This window comes from Monodelphis domestica, chromosome 4 (genome assembly GCF_027887165.1).
Source record: "Monodelphis domestica isolate mMonDom1 chromosome 4, mMonDom1.pri, whole genome shotgun sequence".
Taxonomy (NCBI): Eukaryota; Metazoa; Chordata; class Mammalia; order Didelphimorphia; family Didelphidae; genus Monodelphis; species Monodelphis domestica.
The window spans coordinates 415,492,404-415,514,228 of record NC_077230.1 but is presented as its reverse complement, the minus strand read 5'-3'; the positions used below and the strand labels follow the sequence as shown (position 1 = coordinate 415,514,228).

Below are 21,825 nucleotides of genomic sequence, written 5' to 3'. Positions count from 1 at the left end.
TCACTTGACTCCTGGAAAAAAACAAAACAAAACATCAACAACAACCCTGTTTATTCTCATTGCCTCCCCTTCCTCTCCTCTCAGGCTCTCCTAAGACCTTTATGATCTGACGTCCAGCCTCTTCTCCAAACTAGAACTGCTCTTTCTCTCTCTTCAAAGTTACGCCCATTAATTGTCCATCCAGTGTTCTTTTCTCAATCCTCTCTTTCCCAACCTTTTGGAAGCCACCAAACACTCCATCCTCCTGCTGCTGCCTAGTTTTCCTCCTATCTGTGTCCCTGCCTTCTCATTCCCCTTCACTAACGCATCATATTTCTCATGACTGTCCAATAGCCCTGCATGTCCCCCGAGGCCCTGTTCTTTGCCCTCTTCTCTTCTTCCACTGCACTATTTTGCTTGGTGACCTCAACAGCTTCTGTGGATTTCATTAGAACCTCAGATTCTCAGATCTGTTGTTGTTGTTGACTCTTTATGCCTCCATTTAGGGTTTTCTTGGCCAAGACACTGGAGTGGTTGGCCATTTCCTTCTCCAGCTCATTTTACAGATGAGAAATGGAGGCAGAGTGAAATGACTTGTCCAGGGTCATACAGCCACTATGTCTGAGGCTAGATTTGAACTCACGAATGACAAGTCTTCCTGATTCCAAGCCCAGTGGTCTATTCTCTCTCCTAAGTTTCAGTACCACAACTCCAGTTGTTTATTGGATCTACCAAACTGGATGTCCTGCAGACATTTCAAACTCAACATATCCCAAAAAAGGAACTCATCTTTCTCTCCAAACCCATCCTTCTTCCAAACTTCCCTGCTTCTGTCAGGAAACTCCTCCCACTCCTCCACCACCTCAGAATCATCCTCAATGCCTCAGTCTCTTCCCATATCTAACCAGCCGCCACATCTGTTTCTACCTCCTTCCTCACATAGCTGAAGCCACCTGTGGCTCGTAGAACTTCCTCAAGAGTTCCCTCCTACATAGTCTGCCTGATCTCCCCTTCCCACCCCACACCAAAATCCCTCTGCATTTACTCCTCTGTGGATGTGGCACCCCAGATATGGAGTCAGAAGAACTCTTAGAAGGCATCCAGACCAATTTCTTTATTTTATTTTATTCATTTTTAATCCCTTATCTTCCATCTTAGACTCAATACTACATGTTGGTTCTAAGGCAGAAGAGCAATAAGGGCTAGGCAATGGGGTTAAATGACTTGTTCAGGATCACAAAGCTAGGAAGTATCTGAGGTCAGATTTGAACCCAGGACCTCCCATCTCCAAGCCTGACTCTCTGCCAACTGAGCCACCTAGCTGCTCCCTATACTAGTTTTCTAATTGGTCTCCCTAGCTCCTCTGTCCCCTTTCTAAAGCATCTTCCACACAACTGTCAAAGTGGTTTTCCTAAAGTGCAGATCAGATCCTGTCACTCCCCAGCTCAATAACTTCCTGTGGCTCCCTATTGCTTTTAGGAACAAATACCAAATGCTCTGTCTGGCATATAAGGTCCTTCATGACTGGGCTCTAACCTACCCATTTTTGCCCTTATTCTATGTCCTCTCCTTCCCCCACTTCGCAGTCCACTCAAATCGGCTTCCTATTGTCCCTTACCCACAGCATTCTGTCTCCTGCCTCCGCACAAACTGACCTTCAAGCCTAGAACACAACCCCTCCTCATCCCTGCCTTTTAGAATCCCCTACTTGGGGTTGTTCAATCATTTAAGTCATGTCTGACTCTTCGTGGCCCCCTTTGGGATCTTCTTGGCAAAGACACTAGAGTGGTTGGCCATTAATATGTCTCTGAGGCCAGATTTAAACTCAGAAAGGCAGCTTCCTGCCAAGGTCCAGAACTCTATGGATTGCACTGCACCTCACTGCCCAAATAAATGCGTACTTGTTCAGCCACATCCCACTCTTCATGACCTCACACAGGGTTCTCTTGGCTCATTTGGCAGATGAGGAAACTGAGGCAGACAGGGTTAAGTGACTTGCCCAGGGTCACATAGCTAGGAAGTGTTCAAGACCAGATTTGAACCCAAAATGCTGAGCTTTTCTGATTCCAAACCTGGCGCCCCATCCACTGTGCCACCTAGCTGCCCTTAGAATCCCTGTCACAGTTCAGAGCTCACTCCAAGGGCAGATTTCCACAACACCTTTCCTAGTCTCTCCCCACTTACAGTTAAGGTGGATTTTTTTGTGTATCCTGAGAGACAAAGGCTGTTCTTTTTGTCACTATCTCCAACCATAGCGCCTGGCACAAAATAGGGCTTTTAATGAATGCTTGTGAGGGCTAGCTAGGTAGCATTGTGGGTAGAGTACCAGGTCTGGAGTCAGGATGATCTGAGTTCAAATCTGACCTCAGACACTTCCTAGCTGTGTGACCCTGGACAAGTCACTTCACCCTAGTTGCCCAGCCCTTACTGATCTTCTGCCAGAGAATCAGTATTGATTCTAAGACAAAGGTAAGGTTTAAAAAAGAAACTGCTTCTTAATTGATCCACAGATGAATGAATACCATCCAACTTGTCTTCTTAGCTGTCCCTTGAAGGGCTTCCACTCCAGACTCGTTTCTCTGTAGTTAAAAGCTGCAAACACACTCTGTTTCCATCGTTGGGTGACAGGGAGTGTAGTCTCCCCTGCCCCACTAGCCTCAAGGCTATGGCAGAGGGAATTGCCTGCTTTGTCCAGGCACGGGCTCTCTGCCAGTGCCAAGAGTGGGTGGCGAATGGCAAGGGTCCCCAGCTCTCCAAGTCGCCATTTCTGGGTTCCAGCAGACTTCCTGGAAACTTCAGCACACCCACGCCTTGCATGGGTTGACGGCAAAATTCCCAGGTGTCTCATCAGGAGGCCGGCCCTGACCACAGCTCAGCCGGGAAGGAAAGGGGGGAAGGGGGGCCGGGCCGAGCCTGGCGTCAGCACATTGACAATAACCACAAACCTCTTCCGCCCCCCTCCCCTCCCACCATCCCATCTCAGGGGCTGGGAGACTGGTGGCAAGGTGAGGTTCAGGAGAAAACATCAGCCCTGACATTCAAAAAGTCCCCGGGTGCCACCCTGATCCTTCCCACTAGCCACAGGGGCCACACGCTGGGCAAGAGTGGCAGAGAAGGAGCTCCCCTGCCAGAGGAATCCCCCAAGCCAGGGATCTCCCAGCACCCACACAAGGGGATTCCTCCTCGTGCCCTGGCCCCCTCTTCTCCCCATCGCCAGCTCAGACCCAGAGCTTCCTGGGGATAGAAGTCAGATTTACCCTGCCCAGAAGGGGAGCCCCTGAGGGCAGAACCGTCCCCCCTCAGAGCAGGAGGTCCTTGGGCACAGAGGGCCAATCTACCCTTCCCTCCAACTGAGAGCTCTAGTCTCCAGACAGAAACCGTCTCACCCTCTGTCCGGGGGCTCCTTCACACCAGCCTCTTCCCCCTCCCCTCCTACTTGGAAAAAGAACCCCCTGGCCTTATCAGACAAGTCCCTGCTTGGTCCCACCCCCACCTGCCTCCCCACCCACATCAGGAGCACCCCTCCCAGGTGATATCACACATCCATCTTCTCAAGCTTTGGCTCAAACCCAACAAGAATGTTGAGGCCAGTGCCTCTTGGGTGTAAACACAGACTCTGGTGGGGCAGCTGGGTGGTTCAGTGGATCGAGAGTCAGGCCCAGAGATGGGAAGTCCTGGGTTCAAATCTGGCCTCAGACACTTCCTAGCTGTGTGGTCCAAGTCACTTACCCTCTTAGAACTTCTGCCTTAGAAACAATACATAGGATTGATTCTAAGACAGAAGGAGAGGGTTAAAAAAAAAAAAACAGATCCTGGAGTGCAGGCCCTTCATAGCAGGACTTCTTGGTCCTAGGCTCCAAGGGACAATCATTCTGGAACTTGTATTCTCCTCCCACTCCAGAAGCTACGGAGAGAAAAATTAAGGCATAGAGCCCGAAGCAAAGGTTCTGGGAACAGAAGCCAGAGGGTCCTAGACCTACATCAGGGACCAGCACCTGGTCCAGTCCCTTAATTCTGCCTACAGAGGGGAAAACTGAGGCCCAGGTAGGAGAAGCAAGTGGCCCAACAGTTGTAATTCTACTTTATCACATGGTACAGCAAAGAATAAGGCAAATACAGAAGAGAAATTATCAACCAGTGAGATAACAAGCATTTATTATTTGTCCCATACAAAAATGAAACCATTCTTGCCCTCAAAAAGGTTCCATTCTATTGGGAAACAACAAATAACCATCAACAAAATAAACACAGGGTCATTTAGATGGGGGCAACTGTTGTGCACTTGTTTTCAACAAGGACCAATGACAGAACAGTGTCTTCACTTGCTAGTAAATTGGGTTGAAGTGAGGCAGTTACACAAAATCATCAGCCTTACTCACTCTCTTCCAGAGTCATCCAAATCCAGCAACGAGACAAAAGTCAAGATGACTGGAGGTGGCCTGGGATACCACTAATGACCTCAGCATCCTCGATGGCCAACCAAGCTCTAAGCACTCCACAGCACTCCCTTCAAGCCACCTTCATGACCATTGGGAAAATTTGTTCTATCATGCCCATTCGGCCAGGGGAAGTCTTCAATGCTTGGGGAGGTACCACTCTAACTTACCAATGGTTTTGTGCCCTTGGTTATCCTTAACTTGGTTTAGCTCATCCACCAAGACAGTTTACCAGGGCTGCTGCACAGGCTTCAGCTTCTTAGAGCCACAGGTGAGAGTTGACAATGGGTAGAGACCAAAGGTGGCTGAGCAGCCCTGAAAAGGACTCAGCAAGCCCTTCTACCAGAGGTGTTAGTCTTCCCTGGACTCTCCAAATACAAATGGGGGCCACTAGGAACTGAGGGAATCAGGAAGGAATTCACAGTGCTGCTAGAAGGGAATTTTGAAAAACAATGGGCTGAAAGAGGAAGAGAGGAAGAGGCAGTGTATCCAGGCATGTTAGTGCAGACACCTGGAAAAGCAAAATGGGGTGTCACATATGAGGAAGAGCAAAAAAACAGTTTAGCCTGATCAAAAAGTGTTGGAAAGAGATAAATGTGGAATAAGGCTAGAAAGGTAGGGAGAACCATGTTGGGAGGCCTTTGTACTATGATCCTAATGACAACAGGAGACCTCTGGAGTTTACTGATCAGGGGAGTGAGCACTGTAGTCTAACCTGGCTTTCAGAAAATCACTTTGGCAATTGTGGGGAGGATGGATAGAAGAAGGGACTAGAAAGGGCAGGAGAAGCCATCTAATCCAGTGCCTTCGTTTTATATATGGGGAAACTGAGTCCCAGAGAGGCCAATTAATTTAAATCTAGGGGCTTAGACTCCAAACCTGGCACAATTTTCCATGTGTCCTCTATCCCAGCCCCCTCATTTAAAAGGAAGGAAACTGGGAAGTGACTTACCCAATGCCACACAGTCATAAGTAGAAGTCAGGATTTGAATCCAAGCCCTTGGACTCCAAAACTGGCATCCTTTCCACTGCACCAAATCACCTTCCTTAAGACTTGAGACAAGAAAGCCAATGAATTGTTTTGGGCTTGTTGAATTTGAGGTACCTTTGGGGCATTGCAGGAATCCCAGTGAAAGGTAGTAAGGGGATGAACTGGAATGGTATCCCAGTGAGTAAAGGAAGGGGAACTCCTGAAGAGAGGTTAGGGAGGCAGAAACGATGAGATTGAAGAGTAAGCTCCTTAAGGGATCAGAGATTCAGGTCAAGTCTGGCTGACATGGAAAATAGGTCCCCTGAGCAGTGAGGCAGTGAGGGCCTGAAAGAAGGAAAAGATTCTGGAAAACAGGAAAGAGATCATAGGACATCCCTTTAAAGATGGCGGGAGTGGGAAATGGGCAGCTAAGTAACACAGCAAATCGAGTGTCAGGCCTGAAAGTTAGCAAGATTCATCTTCCTGAGTTCAGACACTTCCTAGCTGTGTGACCCTGGGAAAGTCTCTTCCCCCACTTGCCTCAGTTTCCTCATCTGTAAAAATGAGCTAGAGAATAAAAAGACAAAGCACTCCGGTACCTTTGCCAAGAAAGCCCTAAATGGGGTTATGAAGAGTCAAACATTGCTGAAAATGACTGAACAGCAATGGGAATTTCCGAGTGCAGGGCTTCAAGTGAGCAGAAATGTGTGTTCAAAAGCCACTTCAGACACTCACTAGGGGCCTTCCCCTTCCTTACTGAAACTCAGGCTCCTTATCTATAAATGAAATAATCATGTCCTCTAGAGGCAGCTGGGCAGACAGGACAATATTCTAGACTCAAAGCCAAGAAGATTTTAAGTCAAATCTTCCCCCAACACACGTGTGATGACATCCGTTAGCCCTAAGACTCTGAGTTGCAAAGGTGACAATCTACCTTGGCAGATGGACTTTCCTCACCTGGGAGCTCCCTACATTGATGCAATTGGCTCTGGTGGAGGAAGGTGGGGGGAAGCCAACACCATAATACCCTTCTCACAGGGTTAAGAGGATGAAATGAGAAAGAACATATTGCTCTATAAATTGCTGGTTGTTATTGTAATCAAAGGACAACGGTCCTAAAGATAGAAAAAGAGAGAGGGTTCAAAGGCTCTCCCCCCTGATCAAGTTTGCCCCTAATGCAGAAGGGAGGGGAACCAGGCAGAGGCACAGAGGGGCTGTGAGACTCAAGACGAACCTGGGAGGGTCCCTCTCAGGGAGGGAAGCCCTTGCTGCTGAGACTGATGAAGGGGAAACAAAAGATTTCTGGTCTCTGCTTGAACCTGACACTGGACACATAATAACAGCTAGTTAAGGGTAATAATAGTGATTTATGGCTTGTAACAGTTTTGTACAATGTCATCCTATTCAATCTGCACAGTAATCTAATGAGGTAGGTATCTGCATTTTACAGATGGGGAAACTAAGTCTGAGAAAGGTAAAATTATTTGCCCAGGGTCATAAAGCAAGTAAGTGTCTGAAGCAAGATTTGAACTCTGATCTTCCAGACACGCCACTTAGTTCCTTCACCTTGTGTCAAAGGGACACAAAGATTATAAGTTCAACTGCTCCATAGCTGCATGCTAAGGCCAACAAAGGATTAAGGACTAGGGCTAGAGATCACTCAGTCTCTGGATTTAAGGACTTATCCCTAACTCCCCTCCTCCTCCTTGTCCCCAGGGTACTGGCCTGGGGAGGGGGAGTCAGGAGTTCAAATCTGGCTTCAGACACATTTTAGCTGTGTGACACTGGAAAAGTCACTTAACCTTGTGGACCTCAATGTCCTCATCTGGAAAATGAGCTGGAGAAGGAAATGACTAAGTGTTCCAGGATATTTGCCAAGAAAACCCCCCAAAATGGAATCATGAAGAGTCAGACATGACTAATTGACTGAAAACAACCCACAAAAGGGATTCTAGAAGATGGAAGAACATTCCAGACATGGAGAACAGACTGGGAAAAGTCCAAAAGTGGGAGAAGAAATAGCATGTCTGGGATCCAGCTCGATGAGTGTCCTCCCCAATTTCCACTCTGGGGAATTAATACATTCACAGTTGAAGTTGCCAGAGGGCTGGCTCTTCTCTTCCTTCTCCTCCTCCTCCTCCTCTTCCTTCTTCAGTGCCAGGATCCAGGTTGGGGTGTCATCACACTGGTCCCCCCAATCCTGATGCTTCCTTTGTGAAGCTCAAGGCTTGGACCCACATCTGGAGTAACATCCAGGTTTCCACTTGTCCGGCCCGAGGTCCTTTCAACCATCTCACAATCTAAGGGTTCTTGTTTAGGGTGGAACCCATCTGGTTTGCATGTAAGACCACCTGAGCCTACCCTCAAGCAGAACAAGCTCCAAGTTCAGGGAGGAGAGAAGAGAGAAAAGAGAGGCAGTCCAGGAAATTGTTTTCTCTCCTTGTGTCTCTGAGGTGTCCCCTCCAAAGTTCCAGACTGTGCCAGGCTTGCAAATCAGGGCAGAATCTTCATACCCATGGATGACCCATCTGGACCTTGTCCTCTGCTGTCTTCTCCCCCCATTCCTCCTCTGGGAAAGGGCAGTTGCCGATATCATCAGGGGGCCCAGGCCCCAGGGGCAAGATGGGTTCTAGAGGGAGAGAGAGAAGAAAGGGTGAGTTCTGGGTGTCACTCCAAGGCTTGTTTGAGGCAAGGGAGCATGGGGAAGGGGAAGAGAGGCCCTTTTTACTACTGGAGGTCAGGTAAACCAGAATTCTAATGGAAGGTAAAGACCTGGAAGGGTCTTCCAAATTCTAGGCTGTTGGGTTTTCTTGGGGAGGAGCTCCTGGGGGAACTGAGGTCCATTACCAAGTCCCAAACTGGGGAGGGCCTTAGCTAAAGGGTGGTATCCCTCACTGGGGGTGTTAGAGACAGTTGAGGTACTACCTCCCACTCCACCCATTTCTAGCAGGACTGACCTCTTTCTTTGGGGGAGGGCTCCCTTTTCACCGGCCAGATGTGGAGGACCAGGTGGAATAAGACAATCAGGATGATAACAACAGTTAAGCCTGTAAGGATGGCCACGGGGATGTTGTAGGAATCCAAGAAACCTGTAGGGGCAAAGCTGGTGAGACTCTTAAGTTGGGGCATGGGGTGGAGTGCAGCACAGAGAGGGACAGCAAGAAGCACAGCAGCCCACCCCTGCATCCAGATTAGGCATCGGTACTGAACCTGAGGTTCTATGGATGTAAGGAACGCCCATGTGAGAAAATGCCCTCAATCTCCTTCTTTTAGCCCTTCTGTCTCAGAACGGATCCTAAGTATCAGTTCCAGAAAGGACCAGGAAATTGGGGTTAAGTGGCTTGTTGAGGGTCACACAGCCAGGAAGTACCCCAGACCTCCAGATCTAGTGTTCTATCCACCTGGCTGCCCCTGAAAACTCCCTCGAGGCCAAGAGGATTCATTTATCTAGATCGCTAAGAGGTCCCATGATTTATTTGCCCAGGATCAAAGTCAGGGTGTATCCTGTGCTAGACTTGATTCCAGACCTCCTGTGCTTTAAGGCCAGCTCTATCCATCACACCAATAATGTTGATAACTCTGAACATATTCTTCTACTTAAAGAAAAATCGCCCTATCTCCTTGGGATAAAACCCAGTCTCTCTCAGCCTCAATCCTCCCAGGCAGTTAGGTGCCTCAGTGGATAAGGAGCCAAACCTGAAGTTGAGAGGAATGGGTTCAAATCTGATCTCAGACATTTCCTAGCTGTGTGACCTTGGGCAAGTCACTTAACCCCAATTGCTTAGCCCTTACCCTTCTTCTGTTTTGCAACCAATACTTAGTTTGGATTCTCAGACAGAAGGTAAGGGGTAAAAAAAAAAAAATCCTCCTCAATAGGACTGCTCCCTCCGACCTTCCCAGACTCATTTTAGGCCATTTCCCTTCACCTTCTATGTCTTTTTTTTTTTTAACCCTGACCTTCCATCTTAGAATCAATCCTGTGTATTGGCTCCAAGGCAGAAGAGCATTAAGAGCTAGGCAAGAGGCAATGGGGGTTAAGTGACTTGCCTAGGGTCACACAACTGGAAAGTGTCTGAGGCTAGACTTGAACCCAGGACCTCCTCCTGTCTCTAGGCCTGACTCTCAATCCACTGAGCTACCCAGCTGCCTCCTTCACCCTCTATTTCAACGGAACTGATTTCTTCGTTTTCCTCCTACATAATACTTCCTCTGCCCAGGTGCCTTTGGCTCACACCCACAATGCTGCCCCTCTTCACCCTGCCCCACTAGGGTACTCAGCTTCCTCCAATGCCCAGCTCAGATGCCACTTCCTACAGGAAGCCCTTTATGCTCCCTACGCCCCCCCCCCCCCCAGAGCTATTTAGAATAACTTTCTAAATACTTTCTCTCTCCTCAAGAATACTTTGTATTCTCCGTAAACAATTGTAGCTTTCCCTCCCCCTGCCCAGAAGAATGTGAGTTCCCAGAGGGCAAAGCCCTTTTCATTTTCTGGCCCAGCCCAGTTGCCCGGCACACAGTAGGTGCTTAATAAATGCTGGTAATTGAATTATTCAGTCCCAGGGGTTTACATGTGGGACCAAGTTGGGACCAAAGAGGCTGCAGTCCGGAAGTGATGTGTGCGTGCATGGGAAGAGGGGAGGGAGAGGCGGAAGGCGCGACAAGTACCTGGTCCTGGGAGTGGAGCCAAGCCACACAGCACATTATGGGTTCTGTTCCCTGGACGGACAGTGAGAAATCCACTCCTGGAGCAGCTGTAACCCAGACACAAAGAAAGAGGACCCTGGGTGAGAGCAGCCTGGGGGATTCTAGCCCCCATCTCCACAGGGAAGCAGCTACAGCGCATCCCCTCAGCCTCTGCCATGGGCTGGACGCCCTCAACCCCAGCCCCAGATGCAGCCAGTCACACGTTGAACCAGAGCTACATTTGCGGTAGCCTCAGCCCACAGAACCGGAGTCTGCCAGGCGCCCAAGTCCTCTGTTGCTGTTGTTGTTGCCTGTCCAGGAGAGGCGGGGGCAACAGCCAGAAAGTCTCCGGCTCCCAAGCCCCCAACACCAGAGCTACCCAGCTCAAGTGGGTAAGTGTCTCCCAGATTAGAATGGAAGCTTCCTGAGGGCAGGGACCATATTTTTGCCTTTCTGGTCTCCTCAGGGCTCAGCACAGTGCCTGACATATATAGTAGGTGCTTAATAAATGCATACTGACTGGGGGGGGGGGGGGGAGTTTGCATCAAGCTGCTAGAAGCATTCTATCCAGCCCTTAATCCCTCGATCTTCTCAAGTATGTGCTAGGGCAGGTCTTCTTTAGATCTTTGTCCATCTCTCTCCCCCAACTTACTCGGTCCAGGGCACACAGTTGCCATCGATGCCATCTGAGTAGGTTCCATCTTCACAGTCCTTGCAAAGGAATGTAAATAGGAACTCCCCTGGGGAAAAGAACAAGGGATGGATGATTGGGAAAGACATGGAGCAGGAAGAGGATGAAAGAGTCAGAAACCGGTGGAGGTTGTCTGGCCTCCTCCTCCTAAAGAGGGGATAGATCCCCCTCTGTTCAGGCAAGTCTTCCTATGACAACAGAGGGCATGCCTCTATGGCCATGACCACCACCGGGAAAGCAGAGTCCATCTTATATCTCATGTATATTCCATACAATATAGATCTTAAATACACTAGACATTGTGTATAATAATACATACAATATACGTCATGAATATTGCACATACTAGATATTGGGTATATTCTATATAATATGCATTATGTATATTACATATGCTAGACATTGTGTATATTTCATACAATATGCAGCATGTATATTACATACACTAGTTGTGTATATTACCTACAATACACATCATGTATATTACATAAACTACATGCTGTATATATTATAATATAATATAATAATCATTGTGTATATTACATACATTCAATATTATGTATATTCTATACAATGTATATCATGTATATTACAGACACTAGACATTGTGTATATTACATACAACATACATTGTGTACCTTATATATACTAGATTGCATTATATGCTATACAATGTATAGCATGCACATTACATATACTTGACATGGTATATATTACATGCAATGTACATCATGTATATTACAGACACTAGATATTATGTATATTCTCTACAATATACACCATATATTATATATACCAAGCATTGTGTAATATATGTCTGACATATAATATGTTATATCTATAAGAGACATATAATATCACACACACACATATATATATAACATATGGTGTCTGATTATTACTGCCCCAAACATGGCCATTTCACCACTTTCTTATACTTGTAACCTGCTGACACTGCCCAAAGCACATAATCTTCATAATCTCAAATCTACCCCTTCTATTCACCCTCACAGGCACCAGCCTGTTCCTCTCATCTCTCTCCTTGGCTTAGCTTCATATTATATACTCCCTGTTTCCAGTCTCTCTTCTAAATATTGCCTAAATATTCTCCCTCAAGTGCAGATCTGTTCAAGTCACTGCTTTGTTCAAAAACCTTCAGTCACTCCCCATGACTTTGAGGATAAAGTTGAAAGGCTTCAAAGCCCTTTACAATCTGCCTCCCACCTAGCTTTCTAGGCTTGTAATGCATCACTTCCCCCACACACACACACACAACTCCAATCAAATTAGCCTGTCTACTTCTCATGACTCCCTCATTTGCATTCATGCCTTTTGGGCTGTCTCTCATGACTAGAGTGGATTCTTTCCTCATCTTCCCCATCCAGTCTCCTTCAAAGCTCAGCCCAAACATCACCAGAGGCTTTTCTGATTCTCTCAGTGGCTAATGGCTTTCCTCATCCCTTTCTCCATACCTACCAAAACACATATTATATAGAATTTACTTGAGAGAGGGAGAGAGAGAGAGAGAGAGAGAGAGAGAGAGAGAGAGAGAGAGAGAGAGAGAGAGAGAGAGAGAGAGAAGAGAGACAGAGAGAGGGAGGGAGGGAGAGGGGGGGGAGAGACAGACAGAGAGAGAGAGGGAGAGAGAGAGAGGGAGGGAGGGAGGGAGAGAGGGAGACAGAGAGACAGAAAGAGAGCGAGAGAGGGAGAGGGAGGGAGGGAGAGAGGGAGAGAGAAGGAGGGAGGGAGGGAGAGAGAGAGAGAGAGAGAGAGAGAGAGAGAGAGAGAGAGAGAGAGAGAGAGAGAGAGAGAGTAAGAATGTAAATTCTTTGGAAGTAGATTGATGACTCAGTGAGAGCTAGGCCCGGAGACTGGAGGTCCTGGGTTCAAATATGACCTCAAACACTTCCTAGCTATGTGACCCTGGGCAAGTTACTTAATCCTCATTGCCTAGCCCATACCGCTTTTCTACTTTTGAACCAGTACATAGTATTGATTCTAGGATGGAAGGTAAAGAGTTTTTTTTTTTTTTAATGTAAATTCCTTAATGGAAGGAATGGCTTTGGTTTTTGGCCTTGTATTCTTGATCCTCATAGCATAGTGCTTATATACAGTAAGTGCTTGATAAATGCTTGTGGGTGGATTATTTCTGTCTGGCTTCTATTTGTCTAAATTGATGAGGTCCCCTGAAGACCATCTCAAAAACACTGAGGCAGCTACAATATTGCAGTTAATATCGTTGACCTTCACCCAAGCTTTCACCACTGCAGGACAATCCTTTTATTCACTTCTGACTGAGTTCTTCCCCACACATTCTACAACTCAATTTAATAAACATTTATTAAGCATTGACTACATACCAGGTACTGTGCTAGGTACTAGAGATACAAAGTCAACTAGTCCCTGGCCTCAAGAACTTCTATTCTACTCAGGAGAATAATCCTGTACAAATAAATAAATAAAATTAGGATGGAAAGGGGATGGAGAATGGAGGTCCCTATCGGACATGACATTTGAGTTGAATCTTGATGGAAATTAGGGATTGTAAGGGATAGAGGGAGGAAAGAATGTATTCCAGGTGAGGGGGCATGGCAAATACAAAGTCCCAAAGTTGGGAGATGGCACAATGATTTGTGGGAAAAGCCAGTATGGCTGGAACACAGGCTATGTAAAGGGGAGTAATATAATACAGTTCTGGAAAAGTATGGGGCAGCTAGGTGTTGCAATGGATAGAGAGCTAGACCTGGAGACAGAAGGTCCTAAGTTCAAATCTGACCTTGGATACCTCCTAGCTGTGTGACCCTGGGCAAGTCACTTACCCCTAATTGCCTAACTCTTATGGTTCTTCTGCCTGGACACTGATATTTAGTATCACTTCTAAGGTAAGAGTTAATTTTTGTTTTAATTTAGAAAAAAATTTTAAAGGAAAGTAGGCAGAAGTCAAATTATGGAAGGATTAAATGGCAGCCCGAGGAGTTTGTATTTTATGCTAAAGGCAGTAGAGAACTACTGAAATTTTTTGAATAAAGTAGTGACAGGGTCAAGTTTACATCTGAGGGCATATTACATTGGGAGCTATGTGGCAGGTGGAATTACCAGAAGCACAGCAATGCAGAGAATATTCCCATAGTCTAGAAAAGAGAGAGGGCAAGGACAAAAACCAGAGAAAAAGTCATGTGAATAGCATTGGGGATGGATACAAAAGGTGCTGAGGAAGGAGAATGGGCCAGAATTGACAGCCGATTGTCAGGAGGCTGAGCAAAGGAGAGTGAAGAAGAAGACTGATTCCAAGGGGCTGAATCATGGGGACAGAAAGAATGTGTCACTCAGTCCCTCATAAGCACGTACTAACTGCTTTCTTCAACAGAAGACGGAATGTAGAGGAGAAATGCATTTGGAGAGAAGTATGATGGACATATTAAGCCTGATAATTGAATTTGGAAAGCACTTATTAAGTGTTCATGTACCTGACACTGGGGATAGAAAGGCAAAAAGGAAGTAAACCTCTGGCACATCTAAGCAGCTAATCCATAATGGCGATTTGGGGCTCAGGAGAGAGATGAGAATAGATTGACATAGACTATTGGACTGTAGAGAATATATGATATAGACTATTAGAATGTATAAGCCATATTATATAGAATATTGAAATAGATTAGCGTAGAAAATAAGAATGTAGAATTTATGATATCACAGTGTTGGAATGACCATGTTAAATTCGAAATATGTGTTTTAAAAGCTATATGTAATGAAGACTCACAATTTCATCTGTGGTCCTCTTTTTCTGTTCTTTGAATGGGCAAATGTTCATGTTTGTTCATGCTTATCAAATTCACAGTAATAAAAGAGAAAATAAAAAAAAATTCAAACCTCAATGTATGATGATGTAAGTAGGACACATATGATTTTACAGACCAGGAAATCGTGGCTCAGTGAGATTACACAGATCCTCCTGGGTCATTTATCACAAATAAGTTTATCGTTTATTATTAAATAAGTCATTTATCACAACACATGTTCTTTGAAATAGTGTTAGAGTCCAAATAAAAGGATGAGATTTTTTCAAGAAGAAGAAAACAGGATATATGATATGCAATATTCAAATAGATTGTTATAGACTTAGAATGTATAGAATATATTACAGAACATTAGAACAGATAATAAAATATTAGACTACATAGAACATTTGAAAAGATTTGAATAGAATTTGTAGAATATATTGTATAGAATATTAGAATAGATTGGCATAGATATTAGAATGTGTAGAACATATCATATGGAATATTAGAATAGATTTTATAGAGTGTTAAAATATATAGAATATGAGGATATGAGACCATAAAGGCATAGATTATAATAGATTGAGATATAATATTTAGATTATATGACATGGGCTATTAGAATAGATTGATATAGAATATTAGAATATGTGACATAGAATCATAGGACATTAGAATAGATTTATATAGACTTAAAATATAGGCTATTAGAATATATGATGTAGATTATTCAAACAGATTATACATAATATTAGCATATGTAGAATATATTACATGTAATATAGAATATGTTATTCTATATAGTATATTATAGAGAATATATTAAAATTGATTAATAAAGAATATTATATGTAGAATATCTTGATAGCTTTGAATAGAATTTGTAGGATACATAGTATAGAATATTAGAATAAATTATATATGTTAATAGGATAGACTATCTGACATCAATATTAGCGAACATACAATATTATAGATAATATTGGGATAGACTGATATAGCATATAAAAGATGTGATAATGAATATATTAATAGCCTTTAATAGAATTTATAGAATATTATGAAATATTGACATGGAATATTAGTATAGAATATGTTATATAGAATATTAAAATCAATTGATAGATTGTATTCAAATGTAGAACATATTATCTCAAATATTAGAAAGTATTTACATCTAATACTAGACTATATTATATGGAATATTAGAACAGGTTGGTGTGGAATATTATAAAGAACTTATGATATAGAATAATGGAATAGATTGATATAGGCAGAGAATATATTGCATGGCATAGTAGAAAAATTTATATAGAATAGAAGAATGTATGATATAGAGTATTGGAATCTTTCGTCATGGGAACCATTTGTATAAAGAAGGTCCCTGAATCCAGTGGTGCTGATGAGACAGCTCCAGGTACCTCTCCCTGCTGCTTCTGCTTGGTCCATTAGGATGGTTTTCCTGCCTCTGGTCTTCCTCCAACCCAACCGAGTCTCTGTGTTTCTGCCCACAGAATCCTTCCAACCCACAGTTCTAGCCACATGGCTGCCCTGCTCAGCCTTTCAAAGGTTCTCCAATGCCCAGCAGATAATGCAGAACTTCCTGAGCCCAGCATTCAAGACCCTCCACAATCTGGCTTGAACCAAATAGTCAAACCTAATCACACTCCTCTCTCTCACCTACTCCAAGTTCTAGCCCCTCTGTATCGCCCCAGTCCTGTTTTCTTCACCAGCCTTCTCCCACCCCCACACTTTTATTCTAGCATCCTCTTTGGCTGAAACAGCCTCCTCTGACCTCTCCTCCCCCCCCCCCCCATGGTCACTCATTTAAATCCCTTCCTGCCTTTAAGGTTCAACTCAGCTGCTACTTCCTCCACCCTCAGCCCAAAGAGCTGGCTTTTCTTTATCACTCTCTCCTCCACATAATGACTAGCCTCGCTGCTCCTTCCTTGATGCACAGCCTTCCCCCATTAGATGGTCAGCCTGGGCTATTTTTCTATCATTGCCTCCCCAGGGCCCATCCCAGTGCCTTCGAGTTAACAACCACTGAGAGGTACCCACTGTGTGGCAGGTACTATAATGGTGATACAAAGACAAAAGTAATAAAGAATGCAGTCCCCTGTCATGAGCTCACATTCTTTGGTGGAGAAAACACAGATGGTGTGCCCTATCGGGAGGAACAATCACTGAATTTAAGGTCGGGGGTGTCCATCTACCCTTCACCCCTCACTCTGCTTGAGTGGAAACAGAGGAAGCCCATCTAGAATGAGGGCTTGTGGGTAAATGGACTTCGGTTGTCTGTGCTTCTAGAGTGATGGGCTTAGTTCAGATTTTGGCTCTATCACTTTCTGACTGTGTGACCCTGACAAGTCTCTGGTCCTTCTTTTCCTCACATGTAAAAGTAGGAAGCCTCCCACTCTCAAGGTTCCTGACAAAGTTGCCCACATCTCCTGCCTCCTTTCCTTTGCACAGGCTGTCCTTTGTGCTTGGATTGTTCTCCCTCTCTTCACTTCTACCTCTTAGAATTCATGTTAGGGTCTACTTCCTATTGGAAGTGTTCCCCAGCCCCTTCTTGCTTCTCAAATTTATCAACTCACTTATCTGACCACATGTTCTAGCCACCTAGAGAAGGTGAGCTCCTTAAAATAAGGGACTATTTTTAGATTTACACAGTTTACATGGTGCCTTGCACACAGTAGGAGCTTAATAAATGTTGAACCTAAAGTCTCTTCCATCTCTAAATCAAAGAATCAATAATCCTAAGTATATGGAAGGTAATCTGGGGAAGGGAAGAGCCCGTAAATTGACTGGGGAAGGGAGCAGTGATGGAGAGGTCAAGGAATCAAGGAAAACTTCAGGAAGAGGTGGCCTCACCTGAGCCGAGTTCAAGAGGTAGAGAAGAAGAGAGGGCATAGACCAGGACCCAAGCATCTGGCACTTGGATCTAGAAGGACCTCAGAGTCTGCCTGGTCCAACTCCTTAATTTTACAGAGGGGGAAACTGAGGCACAGGACTGTGGAATTTCTTATCAAGGTCACACAGGATTTGAACCCTGGCCCTCCAGAGTCAGTGCCCTGTCCATTGTACTATACTTTCTCCTTAATGGGGGAGAGAATGTGTAAATATGTAGACAGGGGATGGAGCCCTGAATTCTGGGATAGGAAGTTAACCTGATTTGTCTAGGAAAGAACATAATAAACAAAGCTGCAAAGGTTAGTCAGGATCAGGTTGTAAAGAGTCTTACATGCCAGGCTTTCATTCCCTACAGGAGTGCTTAATAATTGCTCAAATGCAAACCCCACAAGTTTTGTTTTCGTGTCCCTAGAGCTTGGCACAGTGCCAGGATAAAGCAGGTATTTCCTAAATGCCCACTGATCCCTTGGGTTAAACTGGCTTGGGCACCCACTCTTAGCTGGCTTTTTTCCAGCACCTCTTGCCCAGCTCCAGCATCCCCTGGGCTCCTGGCACATGTGTGGGCAGAAGCTGCTGACTTAGCCACAAAGCAGAAAAGGGAGAGGACCAATCTGGCTGCCTGTGCCCAGAGCCAGGTCCTCTGGAGGGGCAATGCCATGCCCTGGTGCTCACCTTTGATATGGATCTGTTGGCCAGGGGAGCACGGGTGCTTCTTGCAGTATTTGCAGTCAGACTTAGTGCAGTACTCTCCAGGTATGGCACAGGTGCAGTCCTTCAGCTGGTTAGGTTGGCATGCCTTGGTACCTGGGAGCCAGAGCATGAGGTGTTAAAGACAATCTTCAGGGCAAGACCAGCCCCTTCTTAGATCCAGGGGATCAGATGCCTTGGAGACAACTGTGACCCCAGTCAGAGACTCACAAGATGTTGTCACTGTGTCACAGGATCAGAGTTAGACCCAATCCCTCATTCTACAGAGGGGGAAACTGAGGCTTAGAAGGGGGAAGGGTCTGCTCACAGTTACCCAGCTGATAAACGTCTGAAGTAAGATCTGAGCCTGCATCTTCTTGACCCCAAATAAACACCATTCACACTAGCATGCTACCTCTCACAGTGGGACCTCAGAAGCCATCCAAGCAAACTTGAATCTGATGGGGAAACCCTTCCACAATCCTATTCCCCTGACTGTCAAGAAGTCATCTAGCCTCACTGAGACTGAATCCACCAATCAGTGGATCAATCAAGAAGCATTTTTAGGGGTCAGGTAGGTGGCTCAGGAATTGAGAACCTGGGTTCAAATCTTACCTCAGACACTTCCCAGCTGGGTGACCCTGGGCAAGTCACTTGACCCTCATTGCCTAGCCCTGACCACTCTTCTGCCTTGGAACCAATACACAGTATTGATTATGAAATGGAGAGGGTTTAAAAAGAAGCATTCATCACTCACAAAATTTTATATGGTGTTTTAAGGTATGCAAAGCCCTTTACCTATAGCAGGCTCATATTTATGAAATCACTGGCCTTGCACCAGATAGAGAGAAGGGCAAAGACGATCCCTGCCCTCAAGAAGATGCCATTCTAGAAGGGGAGAGAACATGGGAATAAATAACAAAAACCAAGATATCTACTACTGTCCGGTCCATGCAGACTAGAGGAGGGCTCCAGCCTCTTACCCACCCCCCAACCCCCAGGCAATCCACTCATCTTGTGGACAGCTCCCTCCATTGCTGCCCTCCCCAGACTCCTCCGGTCCTGGTTCTGCCCCCGGGGGCCCAAGCTGAATAAGGCCAACTTTCAAAAATATGAACACAGCCATCATGTCTCCTCCAAGCTCAGTTTCCCACTTTCCAGACCGGCTGGCATCATGAACAGAGGATGAGCCTTGGAGTCAGGAGCTCACAGGTTCTATCCCATCTCGAACATATCCTAAAGCCGGCTAAGACACCCTAGGCAAGTCATTCGCCTCCTGTGCTTCTAGGCAACTCTCTAAAACTCTGACACAGAGGCGCCTACCAGAGAGAGTTTACCCAACAAAAGTTCCCCACCCTAATGAAATGTCATTTCTAGATGCCGCCCCTCTAGACGGCATCCCCCAAACTCACTTCAATAGCCACCCACCAGCCATCTTTCCCCTGAGCAGGGCTTCCCCTACACAACCCACACATTGGATGAATGCCAACACACCCCACTGACAGAAACCAGAGTGGGAGCCCCCCTCAGGGCACCTCCACGCCCAGCCTGGTGCCTCCAGTACAGCTGGGACCAGTGAGCTGTCCAGGAGACCCCCACGCAAACTCTGATCAAAGACCACTAGCGGGTCCCCTGGCTCTGAGACGCTTATAGGCTCAGAAAGGCTTCCTGTTAGAGGAGGCATCCCCTCATCGTCTGTGTGCCGGCCTTGACAACTCAATTCAACAAGCCTATATTAAGCACTCACTGAATACACACTGGGGCATCGTGCTGGGCCTGACCCGAGTTCAAATCGAGCCTCAGACACTTACTAGCTATGTGACCCTGGGCAAGTCACTTAACCTTGCTGGCCTCAGTTTCCTCATCTGTCAGATAAGCTGGAGAAGGAAATAGTGAACACCCTGGTAGCCTTGCCAAGAAAAACCCCAAATGGGATCACAGAATCAGACCCGACTGAAACGATCCAATAACAACAACAATATGCGCAAGCATGCCAAGCACCCGGCACTGAAGCGCAGAATGAAGAATCCCTGCCTTCCAAGGCTTTTCATTCTTCGGCCAGCGCCTACTCTTACCCAAGGGGCGGCATGAGGGGGTCCCAGGTCTAGGAATGTGGGTGGGGGAGAATTCGAGCCCATGGCACTGGGGTAGCTTGAGTCTGATCAAGAAGAGAGCCAGCGCGGAAGCCCCCCCGCAGCTCTCTCCCCAGCTCCCCGCAGCGCCACAGCGCTTCCTCTCCTCTCCCTGCCCACCATCCGCTCTCCGGTGACAGAGCTCCCTCCCCGGGCGCGCTCCCACACGCTCGCAACCCTTGTCCAGGGCCGAAAGTGGGCCCAGCCTGCCCAGCCTCCCCATCCCCTCCCTTCCTTACTCGAGTTACACTGGCTGCAGCAGCGCCAGACGCTACTGGCCGGGTGCAGGATCTGGCCGGAGCCGCAGCGCATAGACGGGGAGGGATCCTGCCCCTGGCCCCGCGAGCACAGGAGGATGATGCCCCACCAAGGGCCCATGATCCAGGAGGTCCCCACAACCATCGCGAGCCAACGAGCTACCGAACGAGTACAGCCTGCCCGCCCGCCCCGGGGCCTGAGGGGCCTATTTGAGGTGTCAGGAGCCGCCCCCTGCCGCCCCACGCCCTCCGTGACTCGCCCAGCCCGCCTGCCGGGGGTGGGGGGCGGGCCCAGGCCGGGAGGACGACTATCTGGTCTCTCGGTCTATTAAGCGCTCTCCGGATCCTCGAGGGGCTGGTGGCGTGCCGCCCGCGGTCATTAAGCCCCTCTAACTGTGTCAGGTCCTGGGCTAGGTACGGGAGAGCCCCCCCCCCGGGGGGGGGGAAGCTCCCTTCCTCTTCAAACTAGTAACGCTGACCTCCTTCCTGTGGCACATACAAGACCCTCCATCTCCCGCCTCTGAGCCTTTTCCTCTGGCTGGTTGACCCCCGGCCTCCTCTGCTCTGCCTTTTGGCTTCCTTCCAGCCCTGGCTGAAGTCCCCCTCCCAGAAGCCCTCAGTGCTGGAGCCTTTTCCCCTCCGCAGACCGGCCCCAGTTCATCCTGGCTATACTTTGGCTGTACAGAGCTGTTCCCGGACGGTCTCCCCATTGGACTGAGAGCTCCTCCGCTCAGGGACTGTCTCTTTGCCTTCCTTTGCATCCCCGATGCTTGGTGGATGTTAGAAATATTTATCGGCCGACAGATTGGGAATAGGAAGTCAACAGAGAGGTAGTTCCTATCATCCAGGACCCTGCATGGACCCGGAGAATTCATCAGGTGGATCGATTTTTTTCCTTTAATCTTTAACCCTTACCTTCCATTGTAGTCACAATTCTAAGACAGAAGGGTAAGGGCTGGGCAATTGGGGTTAAGTGACTTGCCCAGGAGTGCACAGCTAGGAAGTGTCTGGGGTTAGATTTGAACCCAGGACTTTCCATCTCCAGGCCTGGCTTTCTATCCACTTTCTATCTCCTTAATTGCCTCCAGAGATACATCTTTTTTTAAAATATTTTTCCCCATGGTTACATGAGTCATGTTTTCTTCTTTCCCTCTTCCCTCCCCACACCTGAGCTGATAAGCAATTCCACTGGGTGTATACATGTGTTATTACTCAAGTCCTATCTCCATGTTATTCATCTTTGTAATAGTCATCTTTTAAAGCCCAAGCCCCCAATCCTATAGCCATATGAACAAGTG

The 21,825-nt window shown here is 46.6% G+C and overlaps 1 protein-coding gene across 1 annotated transcript; it reads right to left on the bottom strand.

The window, feature by feature from the left end:
* Nucleotides 1–4,106: 4,106 nt before the first annotated feature.
* Nucleotides 4,107–20,848, bottom strand: TNFRSF18 (TNF receptor superfamily member 18). Its single transcript, XM_056796049.1, has 6 exons — nucleotides 20,510–20,848; nucleotides 18,124–18,255; nucleotides 10,721–10,808; nucleotides 10,051–10,136; nucleotides 8,343–8,474; nucleotides 4,107–8,014 (listed from the first exon to the last, which is right to left on the bottom strand). Exons 1-6 carry the CDS (start codon nucleotides 20,670–20,672, stop codon nucleotides 7,893–7,895), a joined length of 723 nt encoding a protein of 240 aa, XP_056652027.1. The 5' UTR covers nucleotides 20,673–20,848; the 3' UTR covers nucleotides 4,107–7,892.
* Between the last annotated feature and the right edge of the window lie 977 nt (nucleotides 20,849–21,825).